The sequence below is a fragment of the Trachemys scripta genome, chromosome 1 (assembly GCF_013100865.1).
Source record: "Trachemys scripta elegans isolate TJP31775 chromosome 1, CAS_Tse_1.0, whole genome shotgun sequence".
Lineage (NCBI taxonomy): Eukaryota > Metazoa > Chordata > Testudines > Emydidae > Trachemys > Trachemys scripta.
In genome coordinates, this window is record NC_048298.1 from 91,428,088 (window position 1) to 91,441,647 (window position 13,560).

The window sequence follows — 13,560 nt, forward strand, 5'->3', positions numbered from 1 at the left end:
GTAAGCCTTTGTTTTTGTTTCCAGACTGTAAATGGTTTTTACCCCCATTCTCCACTTACCCCTGTGGGGGGCGACAACTCACCCTCCCAGACCCTGGTGCCCTTTGCCCAGGGGTTCTGCCCACCACAGTACCCCCTCCCTCTGGGTCTCCCCTCCCAGGGGAACCTCCAACCTTCTAAACCCACCTTGCCTCAGTGGCTACTGCCAATCATCATCTACCCCCGTTTCCTGGGGCAGACGGCAGTCTGTAAACCAGTCATGGGCAAGGGAGGTTGGACCAGCTGCCTTTGCCTATCTCTGGGCTGCCCCTCTGCAGCCCTAGTACCCTTTTGTGGGCCCTCAACTTGGCCTGCAGCCTGAGGCTTTGCTAGGCTGGAGCTCCCCAGGTCCCTCTGTCCTTCCCCAGCACTGCTCCACCCTAGGTACCCTCAGCTTCCCAGGCAGCCAGGTCCTTCTCTCTCTAGAAGCTGAAGAGAGAGTGTCCTTGTCTGTGGCCCTCAGCTCTCTTATAGTGCCAGCTGTGGCTGCTTCCCCCAATCAGCCTAGCCTTTTTCCAGCCACACTCCTCTCCCAGGGCTGTTTTAAACCCTTCAGGGCAGCACCCCGCTACACACCCATTTTATATAACAAAAAATAATCCAGGGAATAGTCACGTCTGTCAGCAACCAAATATATTTTAATAAAAATGCTATCAGTAGAACATCAGGGACTGTGATCGAAAGGGGTTGAGTAGAGCAGAATGTTTGAATATTTACAATATTGAAAGGTCTTCAGATGTAATCCTTGCCATTTTAATGGAAAGATGTTCCCTTAAAAATATTACAGGGCCTGGATAGACTGGGATATGGGGAATTGCACCTCTTTGATTACCAGTTCATATTGGCTTAAGTGGCAGTAATCACATGGCTGCAAGACCACTGCAAACACATGACAGTAATTGTAAGTGGTCTGTCTGCCACTGTTTTCCGAATATGAAATCGACTGGTGGTTTTTGGTGTTTTGGGTACCTGTTTGCTAAGAACTGAGCAACTGTTTTACAGCTGGCAGTCTTTGAAAGACTAAAAAATAGGCTGTGGAAACCAAACTTTTCACTCCTTGAGGTGATCCCTTGGGGTCAGGTTTAAGGCAGATTTTGGAAGTGGGTGGGGGGAGGAAAAGAGAAGAGAGAATAAAGCTTGCACTTCTGTATCTACTATGAGAATAGAGGACTTCAGTCACTAGCCAGAACCATTCACCAGTACAAAATTCACTTAAGAAAAAAACACTAGCACACATTTAAGGAAAAGCCCTATGCGGATCAAGAGCTTATCAGCCATCCAAGCCACACTCTATTACTGGCGCTGAGTTGAGATGCCATTTTTGTCAATGTGGGGCAGAAGAAGAAAGCTGTGATCTTGGAACTGCATCTGCAGGAACTTCTTGTGTGGTGCTGTTTTCAGACGGGCATTGGGAGACTTAGCTTCTTTCCCTTCAGGACTGTGCAAGGAAGAGGAAGAAAGCATAGTGAATGAAACTTGAGGAAAGTCACTGTTTCACTTCCCCAGTAAAGTCCCTGTGCCTGCTCTCTAAAGCATAACACTGTCATCTGCAAGGTTAACAGCTCACAACTAATTAGAATGGATGTCAGCAGGGGATTATTGGTGGCAGAGGCCTGCCAGGGAGAGAGAGAGTTACTTTTAAGCCTCACATGATTTTAGTGCGGGTAGAACATCCTTAACACCACCTTGTTCCTTAGTCACTAGGACAGCACTAGAGCCTGCTTATCTTCAAGAGCCAAATGCCTTGTCCTGAGTTTAGTGCCATATGCTACCACCACCAGAGGATACAACCTGTATTGCCAAGTTCTTGGATGTCCCCCTCTCTAAGGGTCTTGAAGAACTGTGAAGGCTTAGTGGGATTAATGTGTGCAAAACGAGCTTTGGGAAGAGGGAGACATTCATATTCAGTTCTTGGTTGAAAACAGCTGCTGCAACATGGGCAGGGGGCCCTAGAAATGGAGGAATGCTCTTCATGAAAATGAGTCATTCTGAATTATCTCCATCTTTCATAGCCATCTGGGTCATGTGTGGGTTCACTCTCTTCACTTATGAAATCCTTAATTTTTCTCAATTAGTGTAAAATCGTGCAATATGTGGTCAGGGATCAAACTTTGGACCACTGAGTGGTGCTACTGGGACTGTAGCCTGAACTCTACCAAAAAGCGTGTATGTTTGCTAAGTATTTCACAACTTGCTGTTAAATGTGCAGCAACAGTTTGGGTTTGCCATCTCATTCTTCAGTTGGACGATGAAACTGGGCTATTGTGGCTGGCTGTCCTCCACTCGAGGGACAAGTGTGGTGATCGCATATATTAAAGGGAGAGCTGGTGCTGACGCTTTATAAAGGAAAGTGTTAGGCAACCTTAACGAAGACCCTGTTTTCAGAAGTTTCCAAAACTAATCATTCAAGCTAGAGGTTCCCATGACTTAGGCTGACTTTTGGGAAAGTGTCAGTGAAAACACTTCTGAAAATGAGATTTGGAGAAAGTGCATTGTTTTGCCCATGTTTAATTTAAAGCAAATTCTTGCAGCAGTTTCATTGAGAATCTCTACTGTCTCCATGCTTTGGTGCAGGGACTTGAAAATTGGCAAAGGCAGTGGTTGCCTTTGTATAAGGGATGTGCTTTTTGCTGTTTCCATGAAAATCCACCCACATTTGACTCAATTTGTTGGAAAATCTGTCTGCATATGCTCTGTAGAGACTTGGTAAGAGTTTTACAGTTAAACTCTCTGAAGATTCAGTCTACTGCGCATTCCTCAGGAGTTGGGCAGGACCTTCCCTGTAATTAAAAGTTGTGGGGAGCTGTTTCTGCACTGAGATATGGGAGACTGTCTCTTAGGGCAAGTCTATACTTAAAACTCTGTCGCGATGCAGCTGTGTTGCATTAGTGCTTCAGTGAAGATGTATGCCAGCATAGTTAATCCATCTCTGCAAGAGGCAGTAGCTATGTCGACAGGAAAAGCCCTCCTATCGACAGTGCTGTGTACACCAGGGGTTGGGTTTGTATAACTGCATTGCTTAAAGCGGTGGATTTATACCCTTGTAAGTTGATAGTATAGACCTGGCATTATGCTTTTGTATTTCCTTTGCTGATACCTGAGCAGTGTGGAGAAGAAGAAACAGCCTGATTGAAACAGAGGGTGGAGGAATCAAGGCAGGGGGGCAGAGACTGCAGTAGGGATCAGAGAGGCTGTAACGGAACAGGCAGAAGGAGGGGATGGTGAAAAAGGGGTCTGAAACCACTGAATACACTCTTCCAAAGCCTGGAATGGAACCTACAGTTGGAGAGTTTCAACATTCCTCTGCTGTTCAACAAATAGCTGGCAACGTGTCTCATCCCCCTCTAGTGGCTTGCCCTCATAAAATGACAAGAGGCAGCAGTTGCTGTGGATTTAAAGGTCTCTCCCTTGCTGATGACACGAGTGTGTGTGTGTGTGTGGGGGGGTCAACATGGTTCCATATAAATTTTCCCCAAAAAACCTAGGAAACTACACATTGAGGTTGCAAAGTCAAGCACTCAAAAGTTAAGAAATACCTGAATTAGAGTTCTCTATACAACTTTAATTTGGCCACCTTGTATATATGCATTATGTGATGGTCTTTAATTACATGATCACAGAGGACCCCTTCTTTTTCCACAGGACCCCTGCCTCAGTACACAGGATAAACCTACTCTGGGGAGGAACCAGGATTGTGAAGGAGGTTGTGGGCTTGCAGGACCCCTGCCTCATTTGTTGCAGTACTTGGAAGGTACATGATAAATGAGGCAAGAAACTTGAGCAAGAGAAAGGATGGTCGTCTGGTTTAGACAGTTAAGTGACACCTGGATAGTTGGATTCTATCCCTGCCTCTGCCAGAGTTCCTATACGATGTCAGGCAGGTCACTTAAACTGCATTTCAGGTGGCCATTGTTTGTGTTTCTCATTGTCTGCCCAGCTTGAGACCTTTGGTTCTGATTTGCAAAAGTATTCATCATTCACAACTCCACTAGCTCTGGTCTGAACATAACATGCTATAAAAATGCAGAGTCCTTTAAAAACGCGGGCCAGAAGTATCTCTGTATAGGAACCCAACATTAGTGGACATGTAACAATTTTGGCCTTAATCTTTCTGTGCCTCATTTTCCCCATGTTTGAAATGGAGATACTTGCCCCCTTTATAGGGGAGTTGAAGATAATGTTTGTGAAGCACTTAAATATTGCAGTGATGAACACCATAGAAAAGTCCACAAGGACAGTAATTGTATATGCAGAGCAGGATTTGGACAAAGTACAGCAGTGGTCACCAACCAGTTGATCGATCCTGGAGCCTCTGACAGTCGATTGCTAAAAGTCTGGCGGCACAGTGGGGGTAAGGCAGGCTCCCTGCCTGCCCTGGCCCCAGGCTGTCCTGGAAGCACCACCCCCACAGCTCCCATTGGCCGGGAATGGGGAACTGCGGCCAATGGGAGCTGCAGGGGCGGTGCTTGTAGGCAGGAGCAGTGAGTGGAGCCGTGTGTCCCTGCCCCATGGCTGGCCGCTTCTGGGAGCGGTGTGGGGCCAGGGTGGGCAGGGAGCCGGCCATAGCCCCACTGCACCATTGATTGGGAGCTGCTGAATCCCCTCCCAGAGCCAGTACCCCAAACCCCCTCCTGCACCCCAATTCCCTGCCCCAGCCCTGAATCCCCTCCCAGAGCCAGCACCCCGAGCCTCCTCCTGCACCCCACACCCCAGCCCTGAGCCCCCTCCTAGAGCCCGCACTCCACACCCCCTCCTGCACTCCAACACTCTGCCCCAGCCCAGAGTCCTGTCCTGTATCCAACCTCCCTCCTAGAGCTTCCACTCCTCATCCTCTCCTATACCCCAACCCCTTGCCCCGGGCTCAGCCTGGAGCCCCCTCCCACATTCCAAACCCCTTGGCTCCAGCCCAGAGCCCACACCCTAACCACCTGCCCCAGACCAGTGAAAGTGAGGGAGAGTGGTGGAGAGCGAGCGATGGAGGGAGGGGGAAATGGAGAGGGTGGGGCAGGGCCTTGGGGAAGGGGAGAGCTAGATCCTGGGTTGCACTTAAATTCAAAGTTATTTTGTGCATAAAAAGGTTGGAGGCCACTGATGTACTGTAAATAGGACCTGGAACCACATACTGAATGAGGAGGAGCAAACAAAATAGTGAATAGCTTCTCTTTCAATGAGCACTATCCCTCCTTTTGCACTGACTGAGGGAGAGGCCTTACATTGGGGGGGATGGAGCATGTGATCATGTAATTAAAAACTGTCACAATGAATTTGTACAAGGGGGTTGAATTAGGTTACACAAGCAAACTTCATTCTGGCATTTCTGATTTTTTTTGGGTGCTTGACTTTGCAACCATAATGGTTTAAATATTGTTTTGTATGTAACTGTATCCCTTGCATCCGACATGCATCCGACAAAGTGGGCATTCACCCACGAAAGCTTATGCTCCAATACATCTGTTAGTCTTAAAGGTGCCATGAGACTCTCTGTTGCTGTATCCCTTGAAAGACTGAAAGTCTGAAGAGGGGTGAAAACAAATGCAGTCTGCTACAGTATCTCTTGTTTTAAGGGTAGTTATGAAGATGGTCAAATGCCTAGCTTCCATCCCCACCCTAACCTGCTTATGGAGGTGAGCCAAATATACCCCTTTTCTTCCTGTTTTCACCCTCAGCCCAGCTCCCTACCTACCTTTAGTGACGTAGAGATAGAAGAAATCACAGTAGAAGATGGTCTGTACCACCCCAGAAACCACGGCAATCTGGTCATAGAAATTCTCTGTGTGGTAGCGCCAGATCCAGTTGGCAAGGTAGAGCGCACGATAGAGACCCAGGAAGAAGAGGTAGTGGGTCGTGATGGTCTCTGCCTCCCCTGTCTTACTGATCATGAAGAGCTGAGGAAGGATGGCCACTGATTCCAGGTAGATGGAGAAGGTCCAGAGGATCTGTGGGAAGAGGGAAACAATTCAGAGGAGAATCTTACTGGCCAATTAATTTCAGTAGTCTTTAAAGGCTTCACTCTGGAATCAGAGCCTGTTGTGCTGATGCACGGTACAAACTGTCCCTGCCCCAAAGAGCTTTCAACCTATTCTAAGGCCAGAAGTAACAAGTACGCATAGCAAATAATAGGGGTAAAGGGGAGGATGAGGGTAACAGTGCTACTCTGTTTGCGTAGGCTGACAATGCCCAATTTGATGATTCTAAATCATTTAGATCTTCGGCTGGGAGAAGGAGAGTGTTTAAATACATAACTCAGCTGTTCCTACTGGCCCTTTACCTAATCAGACGTGTCCTGTTGAATGCAGGTGCCAGTCTCATTTCATTTCTTTGTGAAGTGGGGAGGCTCAATCCTGAAAACCACTATACTCATTGGTTTTGGTTGGTTTCCTTGTTAGTAATATTAGCTGAAAAGCCGAAGATTGAATTGAGTTATGAAGAATGAACCTTTAGGTGTAGCTCTTCCAGGTCAGGACTGAGGCATGAGTGAGGTGAGGTTGCAGAAACTTGAACAGCTGTTTGTCTTGTCTGTCAAAGAGTCTGTCTCCAAAGACTGCCTGTCTGGCCCCTTTCTTCACAAAATTTACTTCCATGCTCTGCTGATCATCTAAATCCCAACTAGTTTCCACTAAGTGGTTATCACCTTCTTTTTTCCCCTCCCATCCCTTCAATTTTTGGACTTCCTTACCTCTAAGGGGGTAAAGCTGTGGTTCTCCAGAAATGACAAGCCTGTGACGGGGACCAAGAGGAATTCCAGACGGAAAGAGTCATGCTCTCTGTCAAATGTTTTCTGGAACTTCACGTAGATCATATACACTGTGATGTAGGCGCACACCAAGAAAATGACCTGCAGAGCGGGGAAGTAGCAAAAAAGGTCTTTTGAAAGACATTTGTCTTGCATCCTATTGTCTTCTCCACTGAAAAGGGACTGGCTTGTTTGCTTGCCTAATTCAAGTCCTGCTTTTAAGCTGCTGGTGGTGGGGAAGTTAGTGCTCTGGACTGCCCTCTGGAAGACCCAGGATTGATTCCCATCTCTGCTGCTCTCCCTCCTGGGGATGCTGCAATGGCTGGGTCACGTGACCCTAGGACAGAGGTGGGCAAACTATGGCCTGGGGACCACATCTGGCCTGCGGGACCATCCTGCCCGGCCCTTGAGCTCCCGGCCGGGGAGTCTAGCCCCCGGCCCCTCCCCTGCTGTTCCCCCGCCCCCGCAGCCTGAGCTCGCCATGCCGTCTGCACTCTGGGTGGCAGGGCTGCAAGGTCCTGCCGGGCAGTGTGGCGGTGTTGCTGGCTCCAGCTGGGCAGAGCAGCTGCCAGTCTTGCTGCTCTGAGTGGCAGGGAGCGGGGGGTGGGTGGGTGGGATTAGGGGCAGGGGGCCATGGGGGCAGTCAGGGGACAGGGAGCAGGGGGCAGATGGATGTGGCGGAGCTTTGGGGGGGCAGTCCGGGGATGGGGAACGGGGGGGGGTTGGATAGGTGTGTGAATCCTGGGGGGCCTGTCAGGGTTGTGGATAGGGGTCGGGGCAGTCAGGGGACCAGGAGCGGGGGGTTGGATGGGAGTGGAGTCCCAGGAGGGTGGTTAGGGGTGAGGGGTCCAGGGAGGGGGCAGTCAGGGGACAAGGAGCAGTGGGGGTTGGATGGTTCTGAAGGGGACAGTGAGGGGGTGGAGAGGGGTGGGGGCCAGGCTGTTTGGGGAGGCACAGCCTTCCCTACCCGGCCCTCCATACAGTTTTGGAACCCCGATATGGCCCTCGGGCCAAAAATTTTGCCCACTGCTGCCCTAGGAGATACTGCTCCTGTACTGCCATGTAGAAGACAAAGGTCTTTTCTCTTGCTACTTTTGTCTTGACAGGAGGTGTTGGTCCTGTGCCTACTGTGCAGGACACCCAGGTTTGAATCCCAGTCTCCTGCTTCTGGATTTGGTGGGCAGTGGAATCAGCTTGTTGGAGCTGCTGTGGTGAGTTGGCTGTTGTCATTTGTCTCTGGTCAATGGAGGAATAGTAGATCTAAAGGACAGTTTTATCCCTCCCAGGCCAAAGGGAAGTTTACTGTAATTTTGGGGGTCTTGTAGAAAGCTCCCCGCAAAATTTAAAATCTCGATTTGGTGAATGTCTGTCATCACTTTCCCCAAGTAACTACAATGAGGAGCCTATGGGGTTGCTTGCAGTGGGTCTCCTGCAGCGCCTCCCTGCCGTTACCTTCATCACGGTGTTATAGAGTGAGATGAAGGTGGTGAACAGGTCAAGATAGCGGGTCGTGAAGACAAGAGTGAAAAGGATCTGGCTCTTCCCGGAGATACCTACACATCAGGGGAAGGAACGGGAGATAAGACAAGTAAGAGAGGAAAGGTTTGGAGACACACACAGCTATTGAAAACTCCACGTGCACATGCCCCCTCATCTTGTGATCAAGGTATCTTCTCCTCTAAGTAACAGTTCAGGGCAAAAAATCCGTCAGCCTTGTTACCTGGTTCTGTTGTGTTTGTAGGACAATAGCTGTTATACAAAGTGGGCATCAGCCCCTCCTTCAAGTGGGAAAGCAGCTACACGTGCAGTCAAATTAATTCACTGAACTAAAATGCAAAATTGATTTGGAAAGTAAATAGCTATTGGCATTAATATCCTACCAGACCCATGTCTTCCTTCTCTGCCTAACTAGCACGCTGAAGCTCATGTTTGGCTGAGCCGTGCATGGCCCAGTAACTGGCCACTTTGCCCTGAGCTATATCTTCCCTGAACTAGGGGAGTGCTCAGCGCATCATTAACCACCCTGTGCTAGATCAAAGCAGTGCAGGGGGTGAGTTACATTGAATACATAGGGAGAAGAGATGGTGGAAGGATTTTGTTGCAATAGAGCCAATGTGTTTCAAACCATTTATCTTGGCCTGTGTTAAGTGAGCTTGGCACAGGCAAAACAAGCCAGATTGACAGAACAGGTCTTGTGTGGGCAGTGGCAGTGCAGGATTCCCCAGGCTTGCCTTGCAGGGCTCAGCTCTGGGGTGAGAGGGTGGTCATTTTTCATGCCCCATTCAATACTGGCTCCCCTGAGCCAGGGCCGCCCAGAGGATTCAAGGGGCCTGGGGTCTTTGGTGGCAGGGGCTCCCCGCCGCCGAATTGCCGCTGAAGACCCGGAGCGGAAGAAGCTCCAGGCCCCGCGAGAGTTTTCCGGGGCCCCCGGAGCGAGTGAAGGATCCCTCTCCAGGGGCCCCAAAAAACTCTCGTAGGGGTCCCTGTGGGGCCCGGGTCCTGGGGCAAATTGCCCCACTTCCCCCCCCCCCCCGCCCCAGGGCGGCCCTGTTCTGAGCATGCCTTTCTCCTCTCCCCCTACATCTTGTTCACACTGATGATATTTTGTGCAACGTCTGCTTCGGGAGCAAGCTGGCTGAGAGATCAGGTCCCAGCCCGTAAATGGTAATAGCTTTCAGTCACCAGTGAACTTGGGGGCAAAGTTGAGGTGCACTGATGAAGAGGCTGGGGTATGGAGGGAAACTGGCATTATTTCCACCTATGATGTCCCTGCTGTGAAAGGATAATGGAAAAAAAAGACTCCAGGCGGTGGGGCTCTCAGTTCAGCTTCTTTCATCAGCCCGAAAGTCACTCCAAAATTGTGTCAAGTATCAGGGGGTAGTCGTGTTAGTCTGTATCCACAAAAACAACTAGGAGTCTGGTGGCACCTTAAAGACTAACAGATTTATTTGGGCATAAGTTTTTGTGGGTAAAAAACCCACTTCTTCAGATGCATGGAGTGAAAGTTACAAATGCAGGCATTATATAATGACACATGAAGAGAAGGGAGTTACCTCACAAGTGGAGAACCAGTGTTGATAGAAATTGTAAACGCTAAAACTGTTCCCTCTGCTAGGAACCAATGGCTTCTCCTTGCAGACAGCAGCTCAGCAGGGGGTCTCCCTGTTCATTCCCATGGCCTAGCACTTAGAGAAGGGAAAGGACCCTACAGTTGAATTCTGTTCCCAGCTTGGTCACTAACTCACTTGGTGACCTTGGCCAAATGACTTCACCCCTTTCTGCCTGGGTTTCCTCATTTGTAAAATGAAGATAAAACCCCCCTCACAGGGGGTTAAAGCTAAAAGAAGGTTTGTAAAGTGCTTTGAGATGCTGAGAAGGTGCAGAGTATTATTACAGCTCCTCTGCATCATCTGGCCAGCAGATGCGGCCTGTGGGGAGGGACAGCCATTCATCTCCTGTATTGTTACACACCTGGCATTCAGTTGCCCTTTAGCGGGGATGCCTCATAGCCTTTCTTTGTTTCTTTTGCCTGGAAAGGTTTTTACAGCTGCATGCATGCTAATCCCTCCCTGCCTTTCTCCACCCCTAATAACAACTCTCATGTTATCGCCACCCCAAGATAAGCACCTGTGCTAAGAGCTGATGCTTTTTGCCACGTCACAACACCCTCCTCCCAATCAGATCCCTGTCCCGCCCTCCGACGGAAATAATGTTGAGCCAGGATGGCTTTGTTGGCCCCTCTGTGCGGTGGAAGGGTCCTAACAGGGCAGCCCACCAAAAAAAGTGGGGGACACAAGTGGGGAAGGAGGAAGATGGGGGAAGAGGTAGTGAGATGGCAGAGTGGGAGGGATGGAGAGAGAGAGATTTAATTCTCCCTAGGAACCCAGTTAGGGAGGGCACAGAGTGCCACTAACTCGCAAGCCATTGATTCTATATATACACACACACACACACACACACACACACACACACACACACACACACACACACACACACACACACACACACACACACACACACACACACACACACACACACTTTTGGGGGAGAGAACTCACCAGCACAGGACTTGGATCTCCAGATTTTGACCAGTAATATGATCATAGCCAGCAAATGGGAGACATCTCCCAGGATCCGGAATATATTCATTGCTCCAAGAACTTCCCCGAGGCAAATTAATCAGTGCAGTTTTGAAGAGGAGGGAAGGCTCGGGGAGTTCTCTTGGTTTCTCCCAAGAAATTCTCTCTGTTACCTGGTAAAACTCTGCAGTGAATCTTTTCCCTTTCCTGTCCCGGATCAGTTAAACTCTCTCTCCCAATTAAACTTTCTTTCTCTGTGGGTATGGAGTCCCCTGTTCCTGTCTCCTGGCAGACGAATTAACTCTCTCTTTCCTAGTATAAAAACTTTCTCCAGTGATATTCTTACCTCCAGAATGAACTGGTCCCCTCACTTCTCCTGATATATTTAATCTCTGTTCTATCAGACACAATATCTACCTACTCTATGATCTGCCTACGGCCCTTTTCCTCCTGTGTGCCAGTGCAAAGTAGGGGATTGTCCCCCAGAATGTCCCTCCCAGTCTGAGCCTGCTTAGCTGTCCCAGTGCAGGCTGGGTGACGTGGCTGCTGTCTGCATGGGAAGGGCGGAGGAGGAGGCGGGAGAAACTCAGCCAAGTTATTTTCTTTCTTTCTTTTTCCCCACTTGGTCTTCTCAAGTTACAAACCGAAACGTCCTTAAAGGGGAAAAGGCAGATGGAAATGATCAGCCCTTGTCAGAGGCATGGAGCCTTTAGTGATGGAAGAGATCCATTAGGTCACATCATGTTCCTACCCTGATCTGAACAGGGCAGGTTGTTTCCTGCAGTATAGTCCCTGGGGCTTTGTTCAGTCCCATTTTAAAGGCCTGCAGAGGCCTGATTTCCCCCCTCTAACAGAGGTCGCAGGTGGGAAATATTTCTTGATATTCATGTATAATCCCCCTTTGCTCAATTTTGTCTCTTTTTAGTCACTTGTGGGCAGAGTGTTTAGAAGATGACAAGTGCAGTGTTATGTCCCGGGTTGTTTGTTTATTGCGTCTCATTGAAACCTCCTGATCCATTTCCCCTCCTGTTCTGGTGCTGCCGCCCCTCACAGAATCACAGGGTTAGAAGGGACCGCAAGGGTCATGTAGTCTAACCCCCTGCCAAGATGCAGGATTTGTTGTGTCTCAACCATTCAAGACTGACCGTGATCTAGCCTCCTTTTGAAAACCTCCAGTGAAGGAACTTCCACAACTGCCCCACCCCAAAGGAGGATGGGGTATGCATACCACACAACATTGAGATTTAATCTAAATCTGCTATGCTGTAGTGTGAACCCAGGGCCTTTTGTCCTGCCCTCTGTGGCAAGAGAAAACAACTTTTCTCCATCTTTTTTATGGCAGCCTTTCAAGTATCTGAAGACCACTATCATATTCCCCCCCTTAATCTCCTCTTTTCCAATCTGAACATACCCAGTTCCTTCAGCCTTTACTCATAGAGCTTGCATTCCATCCCTTTGATCATCTTTGTTGCTTGCCTCTGGGTCCTTTCCAGTTTCTCTCCATCCTTTCTGTACATTGGTGACCAAAATTGGACACAGTACTCCAGCTGAGGCCTAACCAGCACCGATTAGAGCAGAACTATCACCTCCTGTGTCTTGCATGCTATGCCTCTGTTGATGCAACCTAAAATTGCACCTGCTATTTCTGCAAGAGCATCATATTGCTGACACATGTTGAGGCTGTGATCTACAACTCCCAGATCCTTCTCAGCAGTGCTGCTGCCAACCCAGATTTCCCCCAGTCTGTATTTGTACATTTGGTCTTTCTTCCCTTGGTCCCTTGTTGAATTTCATTTTGTTGTTTAGAGCCCAGTTTTCCAATTTATTAAGATCCCTCTGAATTTTAGCAATATCCTCCAAAGTGTTGGCAACCCCCCCAGCATTGTGTCAGCTGCAAATTTGATCAGTGTGCTTTCCATTCCTACATCTAGGTCGTTAATAAAGATGTTAAACACCAGACCCAGAACAGATCCCTGTGGAACCCCACATGAGACCTCCCTCCAATCTCACATCATGTATCTGCCAGGGTGCTCCCCCCCTTTTAAATTCAGTGCATCACCCCCAAGAGGGTGGGGCCATGTGGAGTTGGGAATAAATCAGTAAAGAAAGGGATTGTGAGGAACTCTTGCCCTTTGAATAGCTAGGAAATAATCTAAGGATGCCAGTGGGGAGCATCACAGAAGAGGTCATAGGCTCCCCTCTGCCATTTAACAGCTCTCTCCATTCTTTCACAGAGAGAGAGAGAGCTCCATTTTCTTTTGTAGCTGCACAAGCATGTGCGCGCATGCACACACACACTCACACACAGCTCTCTCTCCTATATAAAAGCCCCTCCTCCAGACACACCCAGAGCCTCCCTCTCCCAGACGCTAGCCCCTCCCACACTCAGCCATACACAGCACTTCCCTCTCCCATACAATATAATAGCCTCTTCCCAGGTACACATCTTCCTTCAGTGTGGCAGGTTTAAAGAACTGACCTACTTCAATGATTTTTTATAAGGGGTGCCAGAACATATTTTGAGAACCAAAGGGGTGCAGGCTGCAGTAAAGGTTAAGAACCATTGCTTTCAACGAATGGTTCATGTACAATGGTGTTCTACTCCATGGGGAAGAGCCGCCTTGGCTCGTCTGGGAACTAAAACCAGTAGGTGGTAAGTAAGGCAAATCAGGCAGGTTGTAACCTCACCAGAGAGGTACCACCTCCTGGG

At 48.9% G+C, this 13,560-nt stretch overlaps 1 protein-coding gene across 1 annotated transcript; it reads right to left on the reverse strand.

Moving 5' to 3' along the window:
- Positions 1–631: 631 nt before the first annotated feature.
- Positions 632–11,402, reverse strand: KDELR3 (KDEL endoplasmic reticulum protein retention receptor 3). Its single transcript, XM_034776614.1, has 5 exons — positions 10,830–11,402; positions 8,224–8,324; positions 6,715–6,873; positions 5,722–5,974; positions 632–1,476 (listed from the first exon to the last, which is right to left on the reverse strand). Exons 1-5 carry the CDS (start codon positions 10,918–10,920, stop codon positions 1,436–1,438), a joined length of 645 nt encoding a protein of 214 aa, XP_034632505.1. The 5' UTR covers positions 10,921–11,402; the 3' UTR covers positions 632–1,435.
- Positions 11,403–13,560: the final 2,158 nt, after the last annotated feature.

What these genes read in the sequence shown, in the direction of transcription:
- KDELR3 (XM_034776614.1), bottom strand. Translation starts at nt 10,920, where the DNA reads ATGAATATATTCCGGATCCTGGGAGATGTCTCCCATTTGCTGGCTATG. An exon ending in ACAGCTTTACCCCCTTAGAG is followed by an intron (nt 5,975 to 6,714) that starts GTAAGGAAGTCC and finishes CTCTTCCCACAG; the next exon opens with ATCCTCTGGACCTTCTCCAT. An exon ending in CTATCTCTACGTCACTAAAG is followed by an intron (nt 1,477 to 5,721) that starts GTAGGTAGGGAG and finishes TTCCTTGCACAG; the next exon opens with TCCTGAAGGGAAAGAAGCTA.